Genomic DNA, 21707 nt, shown 5'->3' on the forward strand with positions numbered 1-21707 from the left:
AACACGCGAGTACGGAACCAGACGCTTGACATGAAAAATGAACGTTTATTATAACCGCACTAAAAAGGAACAGAGAGAAAGAGCGGTGTCTGGCAGGCAGACTTCTCTCAGGCCTTTACATACTCTACTATATAAGATTAGTCACTGGTGATAAGCCATGAGATATGCTTACATTTCAAACTGAATGTGTTTCAAGGTTAAATGTTACATTTGCAAAGCACTGAACTGCATATTCTATACACAGCAGGTAATCGTGAAGACTTACAATCATGTGCACTAGCTTATGCCTTTTATGTTTATATGTCAAACGTAAAAAAAAAAAAAAAAAGAAACGTGGGAAGTAGGTTGTCACTTCCTTAGCAACTGACTGTTTGACTCACTGGTTTCCTTGCTGTGTTGTTTTTTTGTGTGTGTGTGAAACTCGTTGTATGAGTGGAGCGTACAAAAATACGTGGTAAGCTTGGGGGAGCAAAAGCTGCCAAAACAAATGACTTCGACCAGTTGCCAAAGTAGACAGTGAGGTTGGTGCTCACATTTCCTCGGAGGAGAGGAGGGCTGGCACTGCTGGGCCCCCTTATCCCAATGCCGGTAGAATAATAGTAATAATGAGGGGCCATGTGCATGTTTACGTGTCCTTTAACCACCCGGGTATGTACGTGTCGGGGTGGTAAAGGCCTCTTGTGCGTGCTCATCGGCGTGATGATTATTCGTCCCTTTGTGAGAGTCATTATGAATGGGAGTTGACATTGTGGACGCAGAGCGGGGTGACGAGGGAGAGTGAAGGTTACGCGTATTTGTGCAAAAGAATCATGTCCCCTCGTAAAGCTAATTAGCAATCTTTTGTTGGCGTGCGTGACGGCGATGGTGCTCAAGTGCGCTCAGGCAGTTTGTGATCAGCCTTATTGCTATTTAGGCGGCAGGTTTATTTATACTTCAATTAAAAGCCCCATTCAAGCAAATAATGAGCTCAGGCATCAATTGCATCTATTGAAGCCACGTGAAATGAAGAGCATATATTTGATGTGAACGTTTTTAAATTGAAGATTACGCGCACGCTGTCTTTTTTTTTTTTTTAAATCTCTTTCTATCTCACTGTCCGTCCGTTTCCCCTGACGTCCTGCGTCCGGGCGGCTCTTGGCAATGTCATCCAGGTTTTAATCACCCCTTCCAGATGTTGCTCCTGGTGGAGGAGAGATAATAATTATCGAGGCACTTCCTCCTCTTTCTCACGCCGCGTTTTCCGCCGTTATTACACTCCTATTTTGCTGTATTGTTTGTCACGAGACTCGGTTTGTTGCAGCCGTTTGCATCACCCCTCTCATCTTTCTGTACACGGGCGGGAAGTGTAAGCAGAGAGAGATTATGCCTGTGCCGTACATGAGTAGGTTTGCCCTGGGGATGTGTGCGTTGCCGTGTTCAAGTTGCTGCATATCTGCGAGCAAGTTTCTACAAAGAGCCCTCTGAAGCTTCTGTTGCGCGGTATATGGAGCACCTCCTGACTGACAGGTTGTGTAGATGTGGTAGTACACAGTGGACCTAAGTGAGCTCTGTAAAAGGCAGCCTCAAAGGAGAGTGGAAAACCTGATGTGGGATGAATTGATTTGTCCTCCTTTTATTGTACACCTCAATTAGAGGTGTGCTGATGCGTTCACAGACCACATCAGCTGTGTGCGTGAGAGAGGGGAATAAAATGAGGGAAATGAAAGGCAGTTGACCTGACTGAAAAGAAGGGAGGGGTGTCAGACTGGTACATGAACATTGTCTACTTAGATAAGTGTTTAGGACTTAGCCCCAGGTCTAAAACCTGAACAATCATAAGGTGACGTAAATGAAACACAAGGCCAGAAAGGAATTGCGACCTACAAGACATAACCCTTAATCTTACAGGTGTCACGGGGCCTGAGACTAAACCTGGGGAAGCATGTAATAAATACTGGTGTTGCTAATGATGGCTGCAGCTAATGTTCAGTCTTATATCAATATTGTATATGGCGGCATCATTTCTCTAAAGTGAAGTCACTGCCAGGTTTCCAAGAGCTAGAGTCACAATAAGTCACATTCTTCACGGTTTATTTACAAGTTACATTACATTTCGTATATATATTTGTACTTCTGCTCCCCGGGGATTGAACCGCGGTCGTCATGGTTACGGAGGTGGTCCCACTCACACATTGAAGGTGGATGGAAAAACATTATATTTGCTAAACAGCTGCCTCGAATGACAGTGCTGAATGTTATAACCTCTGACTGTATTTAAAGATGGCTGAACTCTTCTCCGCGATGGCAGCAGGTTTCTTGAAGAGCAGTTTTGAAGCTCAATACGGGTGACTCGCCGCCATCTTGCCAGTGCCTGACTACGCCTTACTCAAAAATGGACAAAGACAGGGAGCGCCCCATTGGAGCTTAAGGGCTCAAGTAGGACAGGGTAAATAAGTGAACTGAATCTTAAAGGTCTCATATGCAGCAAAGGTGTGCTTCATTTCATCCACAATGGAACACACAGTGCTGTATAATGAAAATGAGATCATCTCATTAATATTAGGTTTGTAGGTATTATACAGCGTAGTATTGTATGAATACACAGACACCAAACATTGACTGGTTTTTCCGCCACAGTAATAAATTGGTTGCTTTTTCCCCAGATAGTTGCTATCTGTTTTTCTGGTGAGATCAGCAGAAATGACCGTTAATGTGTGGGAGTACATTGAAAAAAAACAAAAAACAAAAAAAAACATTAGTGCATCTGAGAAAGACATTAGAAATACAGTATAGCCCAAAGGGTTTAATAAGTTGAATTTATGTTATTGCGATAATAATATTACATAGATAATAATGATATCTAATTTATAATAATAATAATACATACACTATAACTGAATTGATTCTCTTCCCTACACCGATCAGCCATAACATTATGACCACCTTCCTAATACTGTGTAGGTCTCCCTTGTGCCTCCAAAACAGTTGGGACTCATCAGAGAATGGACATGGGCCTTCTGAGGGTGTCCTGTGGTGTCTGGTAACAGAATGTTGTTAGTGGGGGTCCTTTGGTTCCTATGGGTTGAGGGGAGGGGCCTCTGTGGAGCAGGCTTGTTCCAGTGCATCCCACAGATATTTGATCAGTTTGGCGTCAAGGGAATTTGGAGGCCAGGTTTTTCATGTTTTTTTAGTTGTTCCTAAACCGTTTTTGTGTGTGTGCATCCTGCTGGGGATGGCTGCGGCCATCAAGGAGTGTCATTGCTATGGGGTGGGGGTGTCTGGTCTGGTCTAGGTGGGTGGTACATGTCTAAGTAACATCCACATGAGTGCCAGGTCCAAAAGTTTCCCAGAAGAACATTGAATTGTCACAAGATGGCCAATGTTATTCACTTCTCCTGTCAGTGGTTTTAATGTTGTGGCTGATCAGTGCATATTATCTTATTTAAAGACTGTTTAACCACATGTAGAATGAGAATAAACCCTTTATTGAACACAATGTAGACACAATTTTTTATTTTTGGATACAAATTGACCCAGTTATTCGATGACACCAACGTTTTCTCTCATTCTCTGATGCAGATAACAGGGTACTGCTCTCTCCTTTTCATTTTATTGTGAAGCATATTGACTGCACTAGACTTAGCCATTATTTTTACCGCTCTGACTGTGCAAAGGCCTTAGTTGCAATAGTCCTAATGTTTATCCCATTCGGCAGCTTCTCCTAATCGAATGCATGTTTCTGTTCCATCTGATTTAATAGCCTCAACCGTGCTGCCTTAGCTTGCTGGTTGCCGTGGTTACCATTTCCTGGATGGTCTAGAACGCTGAGGATGAACTGTGTGGGTATGTGTTCATGTGGTGAATGAGTGAATGTGTGTGTGTGTGTGAGGCGCAGTAATTTGTCCGTACCTTCGCAAGTAATTACAGTACACCAGCCATTAAGAGAGAGAATATTTCCATGCGGTTTTAAACTGAGGCATCAGCTGACTAATGGCGTCTGAGAGGACAGGGTCTGAAATGTGAAATAATCGGTGTCTGTGCGTGTGTGTAAATCTGGATGTGCCTACATGGTGTTGTGTGTTTCTGAGGTAGTAAAGGAGGCCATGTTTATGCCTGCTATTTTATGCCTGCTGTATTTTGAGAGTGATTGTAGTTCACAGAGGAGAGTGCTGCTCTCCCGGCGTTAGAAAGAGAACAGAAGAGGGGGATGCGTTGTGTGCGTGTCCAGATGAAGGACGTTTATTTGTTGCAGCATGTGTGGCCCCCGGCAGAAGGAATTCTTTCCTAACCACAATCAGCATCCATCAGAAACCGGGCTTACCTCTCCTGCAGACAAAAGGTTAAACAGTTCACTAAATCATTCATTCTTTTTGTTCCCTCTCTCAACTTCATCCCTTCCCCTTTCTCCACTTTTTTTTTTTTACCCCCTGACCCCTCACCCTGCTCCAGCTGGTGGGCGGCGAGTTTGACCTGGAGATGAACTTCATCATCCAGGAGGCGGAGAGCATCGGCTGCATGGTGGAGCTGCTGTCCCACTGCGAGGTGACGTGCCAGGCCGAGATCTGGAGCATGTTCACGGCTATCCTCCGCAAGAGTGTGCGCAACCTGCAGACCAGCACCGAGGTCGGCCTCATCCAGCAGGTGCTGCTGAAGATGAGCACCGTGGACGACATGATCGCAGGTGAGCGACTGGTATAGGTGTAAATTATTGTTACACTGCTAAATATAGAAATGCGTGACATCTCATGAAACCCTTATGCCATTTTTTTTTGTACAACAGAACCTAACGTGTGTTTGTAATGTGCTTGTTTATCTGTGTTTGCCCTCGAATCGGACATCCACAAGCAGCCTCTGGTGTAGCAAAAGCAAAGTAATGACCTCCGTACGATTGTGCTGCCATTCGTACAGAGGACTTAATTACTAAACAGTGCATACACAGTCATCTCTTTACATGATCTGATTGACCTTGACTTCCCTTTAATGATGCCTCGGAGTGCATGTCCTCCCCCGTCCTCCCTTCCCCCCCACGGTGTCCTCTATGTCCTACCTAGCGCCGCAGGATAATGTGTTTTATAACTTCCTTGACTTATTACTGCTCACCACAGCAGAGTAGACGCCGCCTAAATCAATTTAATGCCGATTCCCACAGACTCCCTTTCCGATCCGTGATTCTAACGCTCCTCTAAAACTATTTAAAATGACCTACATGGATTGATCGCACCAAAAACAGAGCTTAGGGGTTTTGAATCTAGGACATTATGTATTCCGTTTTCCTCTCATCGCAAGCACCTCAGCGAGCTCAGCTAGCCTTCTCCTTTATTCCCTGTCGCTGGGCCCGGGCTAATGAAATATTGTGGGAAGACTCTATTCATATCGAGCAGGCCTAATGGGAGAGAAGAGCCTTTCTAAGCAGATTGCCTCATGCTGAGAGGGCTGTGCTGTATCTCTGCCATATCCACACTGATCTGTTGTGATTGTGTAAAGTGAAAGTCAATGAAGCAGGAAGGTCATTTTGACTAAACAAACGCCTCAGTGTGGTATTTAATTATATGCTTAAGAGGAATTATATTTACAGCCTCGTTTTTGTGGTTTCATGAAATACAGTCGTTAAGCAAGAGCAATGTGTTGTCAGTGAGGCTGCTGACAGATCGTAGTGGTTATTGTCTATTAAGATCTAAACAAGGTAAAGGGATAGTTTCTGAAAATGGCAAATGCAGCATATGTACATGCCCTTTTCTGTCTGCTCCCTATTTTAAATGTGAAGCTATGGCTATTAGCTTAGCGTAGCATAAGCTTAGCACGATGAGACGGGAAACTGCTTCTGGCCTGGTGAGGAAAATTTTAACAGCGGAGATATTTCTGTTTCAAAACAATTTCTTCAAAAGGAGGTTTTCACAACACTAAAGGCTCTTTTAGAGTACTGCAGGACATGGACGCCGTAACCTACGCGCGTACCCAACGCCGCTGTTAGCCATTTATACTTGTGCACTCGTCAGTCTGGCTCGCTCTGTAAGAACGCCTCCCAAACACTAGTTGGCGCTGTGTCTTTTTTGCCAGTCGGGTTAATTTTTGTTTCTACTTCCTGCTTCACTTGCAACAATAGCGTCTGAAACATTCACTGAAATTTCACCGAAGATGAGTCATACAAATGTTTGTATCTCTGAACCTCCTCAGTTAACCTTTACTCGGTGTGTTCCATCTTTAGACTTAGACTTAGACTTAGGTAAACTTTATTGATCCACAAGGGAAATTGCTTGGTTACAGTAGCTTAGTTGTACATAAAAAACACACTCTTAAGAACCTCAGATAAAAAGAAAAGATTAAATTAAATAAAATAGAAATAAAAAATAAGTAGAATAAAATCTAGTAAGATAAGATTTATTGATCCAAAACAATCAATTCAAAAATCGCGGAGATAGAGAACATTTCTGGGGAGGTGCACCTCAGCTACGGCGCTAGGCTAGGGTCTGCATATGCTCTGCGCTGTCGCCTTAGCTACGCCGTCAAATTGACGCAGAAACCTAAACCTCCTACAAGGTTGTCATTGCTCCCAGAAATTTGTGGTGTTTCCCCAGTATTTTACCTCCAGTTGGCGCATCTTGCATATGGCTTTGCTTTTGTGAAGCTCTTTGCTGACGTTATATTTTTTTAAATCCAACTAGCTTTCAGGACTAACGTTGTCCTCAGAGTTGTAGCTTCTGTCACGTGCAAAAAGATACGACGTTACCCAGAATACGTCAAACATTTTTGTAAAAAATATATATTTTAGCCACAGACTCTTTAGTACACTACAATATGATTATCAGTCCTTTTTTCAGTCTTTTTTTTTTAATATGGGTATTTATTGATGCAGTGTTCAATCATTAAAGGTATAATGTGCATCATAAGCGAGTCTGTCTCTGTTGTCAATAATAATTAATACGTCTTCAGCTGTTTGACCTCATATTTCCTGACGTGTTGGACTCAATACACTATTACAGCATACATTCACTGTGTTAAGTAATGCCATGCACAGCAACTCTGCTCGAACTTCAAGGTTGTGTGTTTTGTGCACAGCAGAGCAGCTCTGAGTACCTGGATGGCGCATGCTTGAAATTTCAACTGTGCCGAATACTAAATTGCTCAGCGCTCACGGTATACAAGCTGTCTCTGCCCCTGTGACCTCACCATATTTCATCAGAGAGAAATGTCAGGAGAGGGCCTTCCAAGCGCTGACTCTCGAGCGCACTCGTGAGAACTCATACGCTATCCTGTCTCTGCCATCTCACTTTAACTTATCTGTGTTTTGTCAGACCTCCTGGTGGACATGCTGGGAGTCATGGCCAGTTACAGCATCACAGTCAAGGAGCTGAAGCTGCTCTTCAGTATGCTGAGGGGAGACAATGGCGTCTGGGTAAGTGGATGGTGACTTAAAAAAAAATATGGTTAGATCTTGTGTGTATTGCTAATGGTATGAGTAATGTTAAGACACATCTATTGTTTTGCAGCTAAAATTAGTGGGAAATTTTTTATTTTAACTTATTTTGTTTTTATTGGATGTTGTGACATTTCTTTTTCATTTCTTTAGAGTCATAGAAACATGCATCTGATGCCCTTTATTGTAAGTCCATCAACTTCAGTGGCAGAAGGAGCTTCAATTAAAACACTGAGGGGAGCCAACTAAAAAGTGCATTTGAAAATATACAAATTATCAAACTCTCTAGTCCTTGTTGACCACAGTGCTGAGTCACTATTCACCTAGGCCTTCAGTGACCTCCAGCCTTATTCAAAACACCTCTTAATACGATCGTTACGACACCACTGCTATAGAAACCATCAACATCATACGGACACGCAATAAAACAGGATGTGGCGACATAGATGGGTATCTCATATAACGAGATGAATGCCATTACTACAGCAAGAAAGTCTCCTCTCACTTGCTGCAGCCACAGCGCACCAGCGCCACATTTGTGAAATCCTGCAGAAGCATGTCGACCCAATGAAATGGCAAAAGTATACATAAAAGATGTTAATATAATTCATTTTACTCACCAGAACATAGCGCTCATAGTTGCTGACGTGAAAGTGGCGGACACACCCTTTTCCCTGGCTGGGTCAGGCTAGCTAGCTCCGGGGTTGGGCGGCCTTTCCTCACAATATCCAGTTTTTCCTTCAAAGTCCACCGTGGAAATGTCTTTCTAAGAAGATCTGCAACCAAATCGATAGCCTCTCCTGCTTGCGCCATCGTGGGTTCAAAATATAGCTATCAAACGTTAACATGAACCGTTAGCTTGGCTTAAACGGAGCGGCTCTCTGACCGTGCAATCAGAGGACGCAAAAACGCTGACGCTACCGTAGGCCACAGAGAAGGCCTCAGAATACAAACTTAAAATGTGATTGGTTAAAGGAACAGTGTCATTACCACATGTTTCAGGCTTGAGCTGCCTGCAGTTTTAATTTTGAAGGCCCAGACAGATTTCTTTGACTCCGGCAATGCGTGATGGGTGAAATTCGATTGGAGCGCTAATGCAAAATTACACTGCCAGCACCGCACCGCAGCTGAGAGACAGACATAAAATGAAAAGAATAGGCTATTGGGAATAAGTTAATAAGATTAATGGGAAAATACTGAAATGTAAGTCTGCGATTTTTGACAAAGTTAGGCCAGCAGAGAAGGCTTTGCTGGCCCTGACGACTCACCACTGCTATTCACATATTTTTACTGTTAAAAGTAGCATTTTGTTGTTGCGCGACTCAAAAAAGCCACAGAATTATTTCATTCAACAATTAATAGTAGTGGAAGCTTAATCTATTGCATGCTAGATTAATTATACAGCTGGAGTTAGTTTTTTGTGTCATTAGTTTAGATGCCTCTTAATGGGGTGATTGTGCTAATAGACTAGAAGAACAGAGGATGGGTGTGTATCTGTGTTTGAATTGATTTGTGAATGTATGTCAGGACAAGGGCAATTTAACTCACATTCAGTGTTTTTTTTTTCTTTCTTTCACTCTTGTAATTGACTTTATTAATGTAGCAGATGATTGATTGTGTTACTTTTGTTGGAGTAATAGTAAACAGCGCCGGCCTAATCAGGCGTGAAGGTTGAAACGCAGTCAGTATAGTTTAGTATACTCCCATTCTTTCTCTATCACCATCATCGCCGAGCAGCTCCACTGCACTAAAAGCTGTGTTCGAGGGCTCACTTCTTTCGTCTTCCCTTCTGTCAGACTGTTTCACCACCGCCTGCCAGCGCAGTTGGCCAAACAAGCCTTTGTCATTTCCTTTGGTTGTTGTTATTGTCAGCAGGTGTAGTCTTGAAAAGCTTTAAAGTGACTGGAAGCTCTTGATTAATACGTTTTCTCTATAACTGAAGCATCACCAACAGCTTCTTTTGACTGCTTCAGGTTTGTAAACTATAAAAGCAGAAAAAAAATAATAAAATCTCGCTGTGAAATTGGCTGATTCATGCTAACTTTTAAAGCCACAGTGTCGGTACTCGTTAATGAGATGACTTCAGGAGCTGGGAGTAGGGAGTGCTTAGTACAAACTGAGCTCACATTGCTTCTTGTTGTTGTCATCTTAACCGCTCCCTGGAGTTCGCTGATTGGCCCAGCTTCCAGTCACTTGCCTTCGTTTACTCAGGTGGATTTTTGTAAGGCTAAACCTTCCTCACCAACATCCAGGCTCACTGTAGGGTTAGTGTGGTGCACAGTGTGTGTGTGTGGTGCCTAGCTCGCCGATTATGACCTTGTCCCTTCGCGTCAATCTCCCCTCTACTCAAGCTCCAAGACAACCGTCATCAACAACCTCTGGTCACTGATCAGTGGTTCACAACAAAACCACTGTCCCGTATCTCCAGTTCTCTCTCTCTCTCTCTCTCTCCATCCAATACCTATCACCAGCCCATCCACCTTACCCCTGTTTCCCTGTCTTTTCCAATTTCTCCTCCCCCCAGCAGCCCTCTCCAGAGACAGATCGATTCAGGGTTGCCATGGTATTGATGAGGTGTTGTCGGGGGAGGGCGGAGGTGATGGAAGAGTTATTGATCCAGTGGGGTTGTGGTAGAGATGTGATGTCCCACCATGTTTTTTTTTTCTCCTCCCATATGCTCCTAATAGGCGGCATCTGTCACATAATAATGACAATTACTCTCTGTAACCCTCTCCTCTCCTCTCCTCTCCTCTCCTATCCTCTCCTCTCCTCTCCTCTCCTCTCCTCTAGCCGAGACATGCCATCAAGCTCTTGTCGGTGTTGAACCAGATGCCTCAGAGACACGGCCCTGACACCTTCTTCAACTTCCCTGGCCGCAGTGCAGCGGTGAGACTGACCACTATGCACAAGCCGTTTCATCACAAACAATTACTCACATGTATTCTTCCCACTTCCAGATGACTTAAGAGCTCCTCGTGCTATGTTTCTTTGCAATCAGTGCATCTTAATGAGCACTTCGCTTCCCTGTATGGAGTTGAATGGTTAACTGAGTGCCACATTGATTACTATAAACATTGGCTAGAGCTCCTCTCATGTGTGTGTGTATCCTCCTAAAGGCTATTGCGTTGCCACCGATTGCCAAATGGCCGTACCAGAACGGATTCACCATCAACACCTGGTTCAGACAGGATCCACTCAACAACATCAATGTTGACAAAGACAAGCCATACCTCTATTGGTAAGTAGAACACCATTAATCCGAACTATAACTATAAAATATATATTATTCGACTTGAAAATAACACTCCTTGGTATTTCTATACATGAATCTTTAATTTCTTCGCCCGTTCCGATGACCTAATGTCATCACAAAGATATTTTTGCGAGCACAGTTACAGAGGACTGCAACTGAACAAAAGGAATCTGAAACATCAGTGATATACGTACATCAGGGTTTTTTTTTTTTTATGTCAGTCCTTCAGGATCACAAAGGAAGTTTTTTTCTTTGTAGACTTTCCATTTTCTATTTTTCACCAGTCATGCGGGGGGGTGAGTGTGACTGTAAACGATGCACTCTATCGCCACCCGTCCTTTACTCAACACCACTTTAACGTTTTGTGTAAGAAGTGCAGCATGTGCAAAGAATAAAGCCATCCGGGGCCCGTTCCTCCTGGTTGTCAAAAGGCATTGTGGTTAGAGTAAGGAGAAACTAACTGAAGTGAACACAGATGACGCAGTCTGAAGGAGAGTGTGGCGCACTTAATCACAGCATGAGAAGGCACTTAATAGACTGCAGGCTTTTTGCTCGGGCCTTATAATCTCCCACACTTGGTGTCAGCGCTGCAGAGTGTAGGTGAACAAATGGTCATGTGCTATTTTACTCCGTGCTTCTAGATGCTTTCACTCGGCAGGATTGCTATGAATAAGAGATTTGCTATCTAGGGGGAACGAGTGAACGAGTTTATGTTTTTTTTGCTGATGGTGGACGTAAGGAAAAGGTGATAGGCCTGGCAAAAAAAAGTGCAGTGATTGACTGTTTTCAATAATGTTGAACGTGTCAGTTAAGTTTTATTGTTTTTATCTTAACGTTTGCCAGAGATAAAGCCTTTGAGTTGCTTGTTTTCTTTAAGCAGCGAGGCAGGACCCAGGCATATTCAGTTTACAATAATATTAAAGGACCAGTGTGTAGGATTTAATGACATGTAGCAGTGAGGTTGCAGCCAGCTGACTAGCCCTGCCTCACCCCTCCTTTTCCAATCACACGGAGGAACCTGGCTGCTAAAAATACAAAAGGCTGTCTCTAGATTGTGTGCGGTTCTGGGCTACTTTAGAAACATGCCGGTGCAACATGGCAGGCTCAGTGGAAGGGCACATGCTCCCTGTGTAGATTCAAAGGACTCCTTCTAAGCTAAACAGAGACGCAACAGTTCATAAATTGTGGTGATTACACACTAATGGAAACATTAGTATGCATACTGCCGTGTTCCATTCCTGCCAATAAGGATCCCTTAAATTCAGCATATTTCTTTTTATAAAACCAAGCGAAGCAGCAAATCATTTTCTGCAACTTTTCCACGAACAATGACGTTTCTGTTCTGTTCTGAAGCACTGCCGATGATAAACACTTAGCTCATCACACCGGATGACATGGACAGGAAGCTGATAAACAGATAATGAATTAGAACATAACTTTAAATGCCACGGCGCTCCATTACGAATGCGCTGTTGGGTGGAAGCCTCTGCTCGCCGTGCATCTCTGGACGTCGCTGGCCTCACAGTTAGTGGCGTAAGTGCAAGCCGTTAGCCACTATGAAGCTTCATTAGCTTTGACCTTTTATTTAATTGAACTCCTCTACTCCTCTACTGCCTGGCTTCTTCCCTCCACCTCTTCACTTTGTGATGCTAACTACTGGCGTCCTCCCTTCACCTCTCAGAGTCAAACTCTGATTCACTACAGGGCGAGAAGGTCTTGCTAGAGAATCCGGGATCTGGTCATCTGCAGGGAGGAGGACGTGCATCCATGTATTCTTCAGATACCATCGCCGAGTTGAGCTCTAATCATGAAAAGTGTTAGGATGTAATCCTGTTTCCTTAGCAACCGTTAGTCAGGTTGTCATGGTAAGGTGGTAGAGAGGGAGGGTGTCTTCCTCTCCTCTGGCCCGGGTCTTATCATCCTCCCCCAGATGCAGCTGCTACTCCAGCCGCCTGTCTGATACAGGCCTCCACAGCTGCGGATAACAAAGGCCACGATAACACACTACACACGCTCCTGATGTGTACCGTGGATCCACTTGAGAGGGATTTATATCTGTTTTCTGGCTCCACCGTGTGTGAGATCCTTCTGGGTCTGTTTTAGAGGTGCAAAGTGTCTTGTTGTTTCATGGAGCAGCTTAGCTGTGAGGCTGGGTTTTTACGCGGAGGTTACGAGCGTGTGAAGAGAAATATGATGGGGAAAGAAATGGAGGGAAGGGGGATTAGAGGTGTTTCTCACAAACCAGGGATCTGGGACCCCTGGTGCTGCTTCGACAAATAAATTACTTTAAAATCCTGCTTTTTGTGACTGGTTCTGGCTTAAATAACATGATGCGTGAGTGTGAAAGGCGCCCAGCTGCACTTGTAGCAGGCAGGATTTATCTTGGTGCAGTTTCACCTGTGAAAAATGTCCTTTTCCAGTTTCACCGTAGTCAAGAGGATTTCAGGCTTAATGTGTGATGTTGTGACACAAACTCAAATGTCGCACCGTTAATTAAATAGTGCCCCAAATTATTTTAATTTAGCCCTGACTGAAAAGGTTGTTTTTCAAACACAGACCTTGACTGCATAACTGAAATGATCGTAACTCTTTGTGATGCTTTTGCAGTTTTCGCACCAGTAAAGGAATAGGTTACTCTGCTCACTTTGTGGGGAACTGTCTGATCGTGACATCGTTGAAGTCAAAGGGAAAAGGCTTCCAGCACTGTGTGAAATACGATTTCCAACCCCGCAAGGTACGAAAACACACACACACACACACAGTTTGGAAATCCTGTGCCACTTGTTAGATGAGACAGCATAGGGAGCGTGCAGCTACTTCCTTTATCTCCCCTCGCACTCACAGGGAATGTTGATGAGTTTAGATAAGGTCTGTCAATTAAGACCTGCACACTGCCCCTCTACCGCACGGTCAGCATTTTGCTACCGTCCTACACACAAACCCTTGCGCGCGCACGTAAACAAACACACACCCGCTTGATGAGATGGCCTTCTGCCGTATTTTGCTGACCCAGTGGAATCCCTCCGCTGCCTCACAAAGTTCCCAGTGGTTCCATTTGATCAATTTATAAGTCACCGTGTCTCACGTCATTTTGTCTGCTGTGTGTTAATGCGTGCGCGGGAGAGTGAACGCTTGCTCACTGCTCGCGTGGTACTGTCCACTCTGCAGCTATGCATGCAGTGGCAAAACCCCTGCAGACCTGCTCCCCATTAACCATCTAACCTTCAAGGGAACCTGAGCGTATTATCACCAGGGAAGACTTTCTAATCAAGATATATACAACCACACATACAACACATGCACACACTTCTGTTGCTATACAATATTAAGGTGAGCCAAGGGAGCGAAAGAATTCAGCACATTGTAATCATTTGTGTTAGGAGCTAAACCTCCTATGGAGAGTTACAATGCAAGTCCGTTAGAGGGAGGTTTCTCACATCAAAAATCAAAAATTAATTATCACTCAGCAGGGGGGCTCAGCGTCAATATTCTCCAATAGTTTATGCTTGTTATTAAATAACAAGTGCTCACCACAGGCTTCGACAGGTTTGCGTTTACAGTAGTTCAGTGAATACGATGCATTTGGCCACCAGCAGAGCCAGGGCGGGAAATAAATTAGAAGAACATCAACCATATCAGAAACTGTGAGGCAAAGTAAACAATGTTCAACAGGGAAACGATATATAACATAATTAGCAGGAAATTGGAAACGTGAGGTTGGTCCCACCTCTGCTGTTCAAATGAGGCCAAAGGGAAAACTTTACTACACTGTTGCTGCTTTGTTTTTATTCGTCATCTGGTCTGTTTCTCAATGTGTTATTGTGTTTTTCAGTGGTACATGATCAGCATCGTCCACATCTACAACCGCTGGAGGAACTCCGAGATCCGTTGCTATGTCAACGGTCAACTGGTCTCCTACGGTGATATGGCCTGGCATGTCAACACCAACGATGTAAGGGGCTTGATTTAATGATATATTAAATTTAATTATATATGTTTTTTTCTATAAATCCAAACAAGGACTTCTGTAGCAGTAATCTGGTATTTGTCTGGCTCTGCTTTGCACTTCCCTCCTACTATGATACTGGCAAACGTTGGAGGTTTGCCCTTTGCATTTGTCAGCAGGGGCAGAGTTGCCCTTGGGCCCCTTTCCAGCATCGCTCACCCAAACTCCAACTTCCAACTTTTTCCATTTAGCCAGGTACAGGTAGCGTGACCTCTCAGTGGCAGCACAGGCCTCATTACACCTCTTTCCTGGTTGGCTCTTGACATTGCTGCAGTTACTGAAGGCTGGTAATATTCTTTGTTAGAAATTGCCTAGCCTTGAGGTAAAATGTATTACAGTTCATAAAGCTCGAGAAAAGACTCGTCAGAAGTGAAAGAACAGGTCTCAAAATGTGTTGATGCTATCAGTCTTTGTTTTGCCCTAAGGGCTGACGATAAAATGTATGACATCATTTTGACGAAGCGGAAGGGTAAAGATCTGATCGTGATAAAGGGTATCAGAGGGATGCAGCTGATGAAAGGCCAGTGGACAGAGGAACAAAAATGCAGTAGCAGGTGATAGCAACGTTGGAAGATGTGATTAGAAACTGGCATCTATCAAAAGTCCATCTGTTTTTCACCAGATACTGTATTTATCACTGCAAAAGGCCATTACCTTAATCAGAGACTAAAATAGGAACACTAGCTTAAAGGGGAACTACATTTTTTTACAACCTGGACCTTATTTCTGGCATAAAATATGATCGTTTACTCACCCATGTAACTTTGGTTTCAATTGGAGTCGTTCGGAAGATATTTAGATCCAGCGGATCTCAACAGGGAATAGCACTAGTGTATCATAACAAACTATTGGTGAAATGAACAAGTTTCGCGGCAGATAATGTGTTATTTAGAGGCTGCGTTTCGGTGCCCCAGTCACTCCCACTATATGGATATACGTGGCGCTCCGCTGGATCTAAATATCTTCCGAACGACTCCAAATGACACCAAAGTTATATGGGTGAGTAAACGATCGTATTTTATGCCAGAAATAAGGTCCAGGTTGTAAACAACAGTGATTTCCCTTTAACTGTGGAGATGTCTTACAATGTAAAAAGCATGTTTAAACACTTTTTTTTTCCAAATGTGTTAAAATGTCTTGAAACTGAAAACATTAAAGAAGCCATATCGTACTCAGTTACAAGTTCTAGAATATGTCACATGCTTTAATGTTCAAATAACACATTATGTTTCTTGTGCTGTTTATTGTTGTGGCACCTTTCTTCACCATCTCTCTGGAACGCTCCATTTTAGTTACTGTCTCTTTAAGAATCCCCTTCCAAAAGGCCCGGTATGCTCTGATTGGTCGGTTGGCCTGTTGTTTCTGGTCTACCTGCTAAAGCGTCTTGGCAAACTATCAGTAGGCACACATTATGCAGTAATTTAACACGGTGATGAAAATGCTGAACTGCAAAAAAAAGGCACTTTAGACAGTTCATTAGCATACTTTTCTTTGGCGTGGACCTCAGCCTTTGTACCTTTACGGATTTACAAGCTCAAAAAGCATAACCACACAACCTGTAAGGGAGATATGGGTGCTGCTGGTATACATTAAGTTAAGCAACACTGTCAATAAAGCTAGGATTAATTCAGAACATGTGTGCAAAATTACCAATATATCTTCCAAAAAAGCATGGATCATCTTAAACTCCATCAAAACACTTTAAATATTTTATATGATAGCTAATTTTTTATATTCTGTTCCTTCTCTTTTTTCCAGAGCTATGACAAATGTTTCCTGGGTTCGTCAGAGACGGCAGATGCAAACAGAGTGTTTTGTGGTCAGCTTGGAGCTATTTACGTTTTCAGTGAAGCTCTCAACCCAGCTCAGATCTTTGCTATTCATCAACTTGGCCCGGGATACAAGGTAAGACAGCGACCGAATACTGTCTCCCACTGTACTGCGCATTCTCTGTATTCTCAGCAGTGCTTCAGGGTTCAGTGTAATTTTTTTTTTAGCAGGTAGAATATCTTGGCCACCTGAGGGTTGCAGTGTGATTGTTCCCATTGTTGGCCATGAGTTGTAGAAGCCATTGTTGCATTTTGAAATGCAAAAATATCTGCAGACACTTTATCTACAAATCTGCAGGATCTGTTGGCAAATACTAGATACTCGGTATGGATAGCGCAAGAGGTGGAGTGCTCTACTATAATTCCTAGTTTTAAGCTGTTAACGTAGTATTAGCTGTTTGGTTAACACTCTTAAGTTAAAAAGTTGGTCTGGCTGGTGAACAGAATAGGAAACCTGAGCCCAGGTATTTGTTATCTGTATTTCCTGTTACTAGACTCAAAGGTCATGGGTTCCCTGATTGGCAGCAGTGTGGTTGGTAGCTTAAGGTCCTTGATGTCATTTAGATTGTTAATGCTGGAGCAAGAGATAACTATTTTATATGACAAAACATAGGTGTACCTTTGCATAACATTGTCACTATGTATTTAAGGATTACTGTTGACTTTTGCTGCTGTTTACTAATCTGCTTGGTTGTACGAGTTCTTTATTAAGACTGAAGCAAACATCAACATCAACATCAACAACAAAAAAAATAGATATAAGTCCTTGTATTTGCACACATTTCAACAACAAATTGGTAGAAAGCTAATAAAAATGTAAAACTCATAACCTAGAAGCATCTGATTTTACTGTCTGAAAGCAAGTTTTCGACAGTAGGGCTGTCTTCACTGGAGTCATCTACCATGCGCTTTGATAAAGCATGTTTCGTTTTGTGCGAGGGGCTCAGTCTTTACTAGAGGAGTGTTTGACTGCCTGTGTAAAGCTAAAACAAAGGCATCCAAGCGGCTTCGTCATTTCTGAATTTCAAAATTAATTTGGAACCGAAGAAGCCACTTGGATGAACGGTGAAACTCCAAAAGTCCACTTTTTTTAGCTTTGTTTTTTAAATAAAGCATGACCCGGATAACAGAGAATCTTCACAGACATTTGCCTGCCTAGATTTGTCTTCCCACACTCTATAACTATTTTAAGACCTAAAGCGCCCTCTAAAAAAGCATTGTAAAACTTAAGCGTCGTTCAAAAACAACCGGCTAAAACCTGAGGCTTTTTGGAAAAGTGTTCTTACGCTGGATCTGATTCAAAAGGAAAACGTCCCACATGGTCTTAGATGGATACGCACCATATCAAATCAAATAAGCTTTAGTTGCCATGCACACATGGAATTTGTACATACTACCTATGTGTGCATATGTTGCCCTCAGTCCTCACAAACAAAGGAAATCACTATGTAAAGGTAAAACAGATGAAGAAGATAAAGATTAAAAGCCCACAACTAAAATTTTACAAAGCATTCGCTGGGTACCAATGGCAAAACCCAGAACTTTGCATTTTTATGGCAATAAACATATTTCAAATGAAGTTTCACGACGCTGGGTAGTGAGCGTTGAGACAGAAAACAGCATCGCTGCCTTTCGGCCTGGCTATCGGTGACAGCTGAGATGTCACAACACCTTGCCAGCTGTCTGCTTCTTGTTTTGGCTTACTTGCACGCCTCAGGCCACTTACAGCTTGTTTAAGAAGGTGTCCAAAGCTGTCAAGATTTCAGTGCCACGAGACGGCACGAATGCAAAGCTGCTGATGTGCAACAGCTGCTTGTATTTCAGCCGGTTCCTTTCGAAAGAGCATTTACTGAGTCAGAAATGTGCTTTAATTACCAAGGCTTGACACTGGTGGAGAAACATGTTGATAACATGCCGAGTACTCGTATAATGAGTGAAGTAGACCTTTTTATCTTATCTCTTTCTCCCTTAATTGCCCCTAAACCGTCTCTATCGCTTCATGTAAGACAGCCATTCACAGACCAGGCTCCTCATATGTACCTCCTAATAATCACGTGCTTGGGGTTTGCTGATTCTCTGCCATGAATACTGATTTCTCGCTCTGTCACAGCCCACAGTTTCCTGAGGCTGATCAGTCAGATGATTGCCTCTCTGCATGACGCAGAACGGGCTTCTCAGATGCCCAGAAGAGACCATTAAATGGCTCAGTTGGTTCAAGGCCGTTGGCCTCGGCGCTGGTGTTGTAATGATCAGTGCGTGGGTTTTTCGGTCGGCTAGAGGAGTACACCAGTGGGACTCGGTTTGCATCGCGCAGCTTCCTGTCTTGATGCGAGGATAGGCCCCGCTCTTGTTCTCGTGGCTTCGTGCGGATGATGATGCGTGTTTATGACAAGCTGCTCCTTGGGTGTAGCTTGATCGGTGGAGGAGAACTGTATCAGTGAGCGGTATATACCTCTTGGTCTCAGCCACTGTCAGTGTTCCTTTACAGTAACGAGGAGCAAAAAAAAAGCAGGCAGACACTCTATTTGCTCGGCTAAACAAGCCGTCAGCGCAGCGAGGATGCTCGTGATGTTGACGTGGCTTGCGACGGCCGACAGAGTGTGTGTACTGCGGTTCTCTGTGAGTGCGCAGTTCAGCGCCTCCATGCTCCTAATGATGGGAGAAGACAGAACATAACGTCTTGTTTTTCTGTGTGGACTGGGGTAGGGGGGAAAAAAAAAAGCTCCAGTGTTGTAATGTGTGTGTGTTCTGTATACGTCCTGTCACTCACGTGTTGCAGAGTGTGTTGCCGGTAGCACTCTTCATCAGGGGTCCAGATGTCCTCAGTGCAGAGCACTGCCAACAATCTGGCCACGGCGTAATTAATGAACCATGCAAGTGTATCTGGACACCTGTATTGTATGCCTTTGTGCGTTTTTTTTTGTGTTCATGTGTCTTGTGTTTATTTGTCAGGTTTCTATATGTCTACGATGAAAGATGCGTTTTCTTTAGAGAATTTTATATTTCTAAAACAGATTTTTATAGGGCTCAGCTACAAGTGACAGGGTTTTTTTTTTTTTTTTTTGCGTCAGTAATGAAATTTAAACTTTCAAATCCGCAGCTGGTATTTGAAAACTTCACAAGACGTCCAGCTTTAAATTTCTGTTTCATTAAAGCCATTACTTATTTCGTCATTGTCAGTTTTTGAACATTTCTGTCAAATGCTGAAAATCTCATTTCGGAGGTTTGGCTCCCATTCAGCAAACTGTCTGGAGATGTTGGCTTAGCTGAATGGATTATATGTGTGTGTGCGTGTGCTGTTATCACTGCAGGCCAGTGTCGTATCTGCAGCTGTCAGGTGTGAGAAAGGCGAGAGCCGAAGCTTTCATCCCCGTGTGTCCGTGAGCGACACATATGTCTTTAAGAGCGGGGATTTACACATGTAAACATTTCCACTTCCACTTTTCCACTTGCATGTTCCTCCGTCCACCTGTTGAACCTTCCCGTGCATCCCATAGTGCTTTAAAGAGTCAGCAAAGCTTTTTTTTTTTTTTTTTTACACTTTCAGCTACTTGAGTCCCTCGTTTGCCATGGCAATATAACTACAAGAGCCACACTAATGCATGCGCTATACACATTCATAAGTGCGGCACAATAAATGGGCTTACTCTGCAGAAATGTGCATCTTAATAAGCGTATTAATTTCACATTCGGGCTATACGCACTTTTTTTTTTTGTCCAGAGGGCCCACTAACCTTCAAACCGAAGAGCGATTTATTTGTGTTTGTGATTGATTACCCCTGCACACGGCTGCAGTATTCTAGGTTACTTTTAACGGATGAGACTTTTAACACAGCTGGTTAATAGAGGAAGGTTTTAACTGTCGGACGTCGGCTCTTAGATTTTCACATATATTCTAAAGTCAGAAATTATAAACATAAACATGCTGTAATTACCACTAGTTGCTGCGATGAATGTGTCAATGGAAAGTGGCTTTAGATGCAGATTAGTGGTCTCCATCAGCTCCCCTTTATCCATTAATACAAGCAAAATCTGTGAAATACTGCGCTTTTCTACCGAGCCCTTGGATAGAGATAAGGATGTTTCATTTTGCGCTGCATGGTTAAAACTGCTCGGGGCGCATTTTGTACACTAGACCTCAGATGAAAGGTTTAGAACAAGACGGGCCTGCAGGTCTGCGAGAGGCCCTGGGCTTTCCTGCTGCAGTTAGGCTGAGCGAGGCACCTGGGGACAGGCCGCTTTAAGGCTCGAGCGGCCCCCGCCTGGAGCTGCTGCGAGGGAGCAGCAGAGCAACTCGCTGGCCTTTCTTCTGTGAGGCTCCTTGTGTGTAGCTGCGCTGCTGCGGGATACGTGGACCCAAAGAACCTGCGCAGACAGATATAGACAGAGATATGGACATTCGATGTGCAACCTGCAATTTATTTATCTGCAGACATCTCTTGCAGCTTCTGTTAAGATAGTTAAGGAGTGTCCTCGTGTAAATGTGCCTTGCAGGTCTGGGTTAATTTCATGAATTCTCAAAATATTTAAGAATTACCTTTTAAAAGACTTAAGAGCTCAAGAAAAACATTGTATTTTTATAATCTAATGTGCACAAACTGCACAACATGAGCGCGTCTCTTCTCTTCTGTGTGTTTTTGTTGGTAGACTACAAAGAGCAAGAGATAAATTTGGATCTCGGAGTGCTTCTCTCCCACACATCCGCTCCCCCTCTCCATCTCTTATTCTAGGCTAATTGAATTAGCGCCCGGGTTAGCACTGTGTTCATTAAGCTAATGCTGTGTTGTTTACACACGGCTCATGCTGCAATTAAGCAGACTCCATTTTGTGCGTTGAGCACAGAGAAACACTCACCCCTGTCTCTCGTCTCCGGACGAGCCATTTGTCTCTCTGATTAAAAGTTTGACGCTTGACATCTTCTTCCTCTCCCCCCCCCCCCCCCCCCCCCCTCCGCACGCCGCCGCAGAGCACGTTCAAGTTCAAGTCGGAGAGTGACATCCACCTGGCCGAGCACCACAAGCAGGTGCTGTACGACGGGAAGCTGGCCAGCTCCATCTCCTTCACCTACAACGCCAAGGCAACGGACGCGCAGCTCTGCCTGGAGTCGTCGCCCAGGGAAAACCCTTCCATCTTCGTCCACTCACCGCACGCCCTCATGCTACAGGTCAGCTTGGCTTGGTTCCTCCGAGTCTGCGTTCATGACGGAGTCTGGTTCCAGATCTGTAA

The 21707-nt window shown here is 43.7% G+C and overlaps 1 protein-coding gene across 2 annotated transcripts in view; it reads left to right on the top strand.

Annotated features, from left to right (window-relative positions):
• The window catches only part of nbeaa (neurobeachin a), a gene marked incomplete at its 5' end in the record, with an annotated part of 87657 nt that overhangs the window by 22400 nt on the left and 43550 nt on the right, over nt 1-21707 (top strand). For both annotated transcript variants that reach the window (XM_084565401.1, XM_084565402.1), the window contains 8 exons: nt 4429-4660; nt 7272-7372; nt 10184-10279; nt 10510-10631; nt 13254-13380; nt 14479-14598; nt 16411-16557; nt 21448-21645. In XM_084565401.1, the coding sequence (XP_084421527.1) occupies nt 4429-4660; nt 7272-7372; nt 10184-10279; nt 10510-10631; nt 13254-13380; nt 14479-14598; nt 16411-16557; nt 21448-21645 (1143 nt within the window). The remainder of the gene's footprint in view (nt 1-4428; nt 4661-7271; nt 7373-10183; nt 10280-10509; nt 10632-13253; nt 13381-14478; nt 14599-16410; nt 16558-21447; nt 21646-21707) is intronic.

Source organism: Chelon labrosus, assembly GCF_963514085.1.
Source record: "Chelon labrosus genome assembly, chromosome: 17".
In the NCBI taxonomy this organism is placed as follows: domain Eukaryota; kingdom Metazoa; phylum Chordata; class Actinopteri; order Mugiliformes; family Mugilidae; genus Chelon; species Chelon labrosus.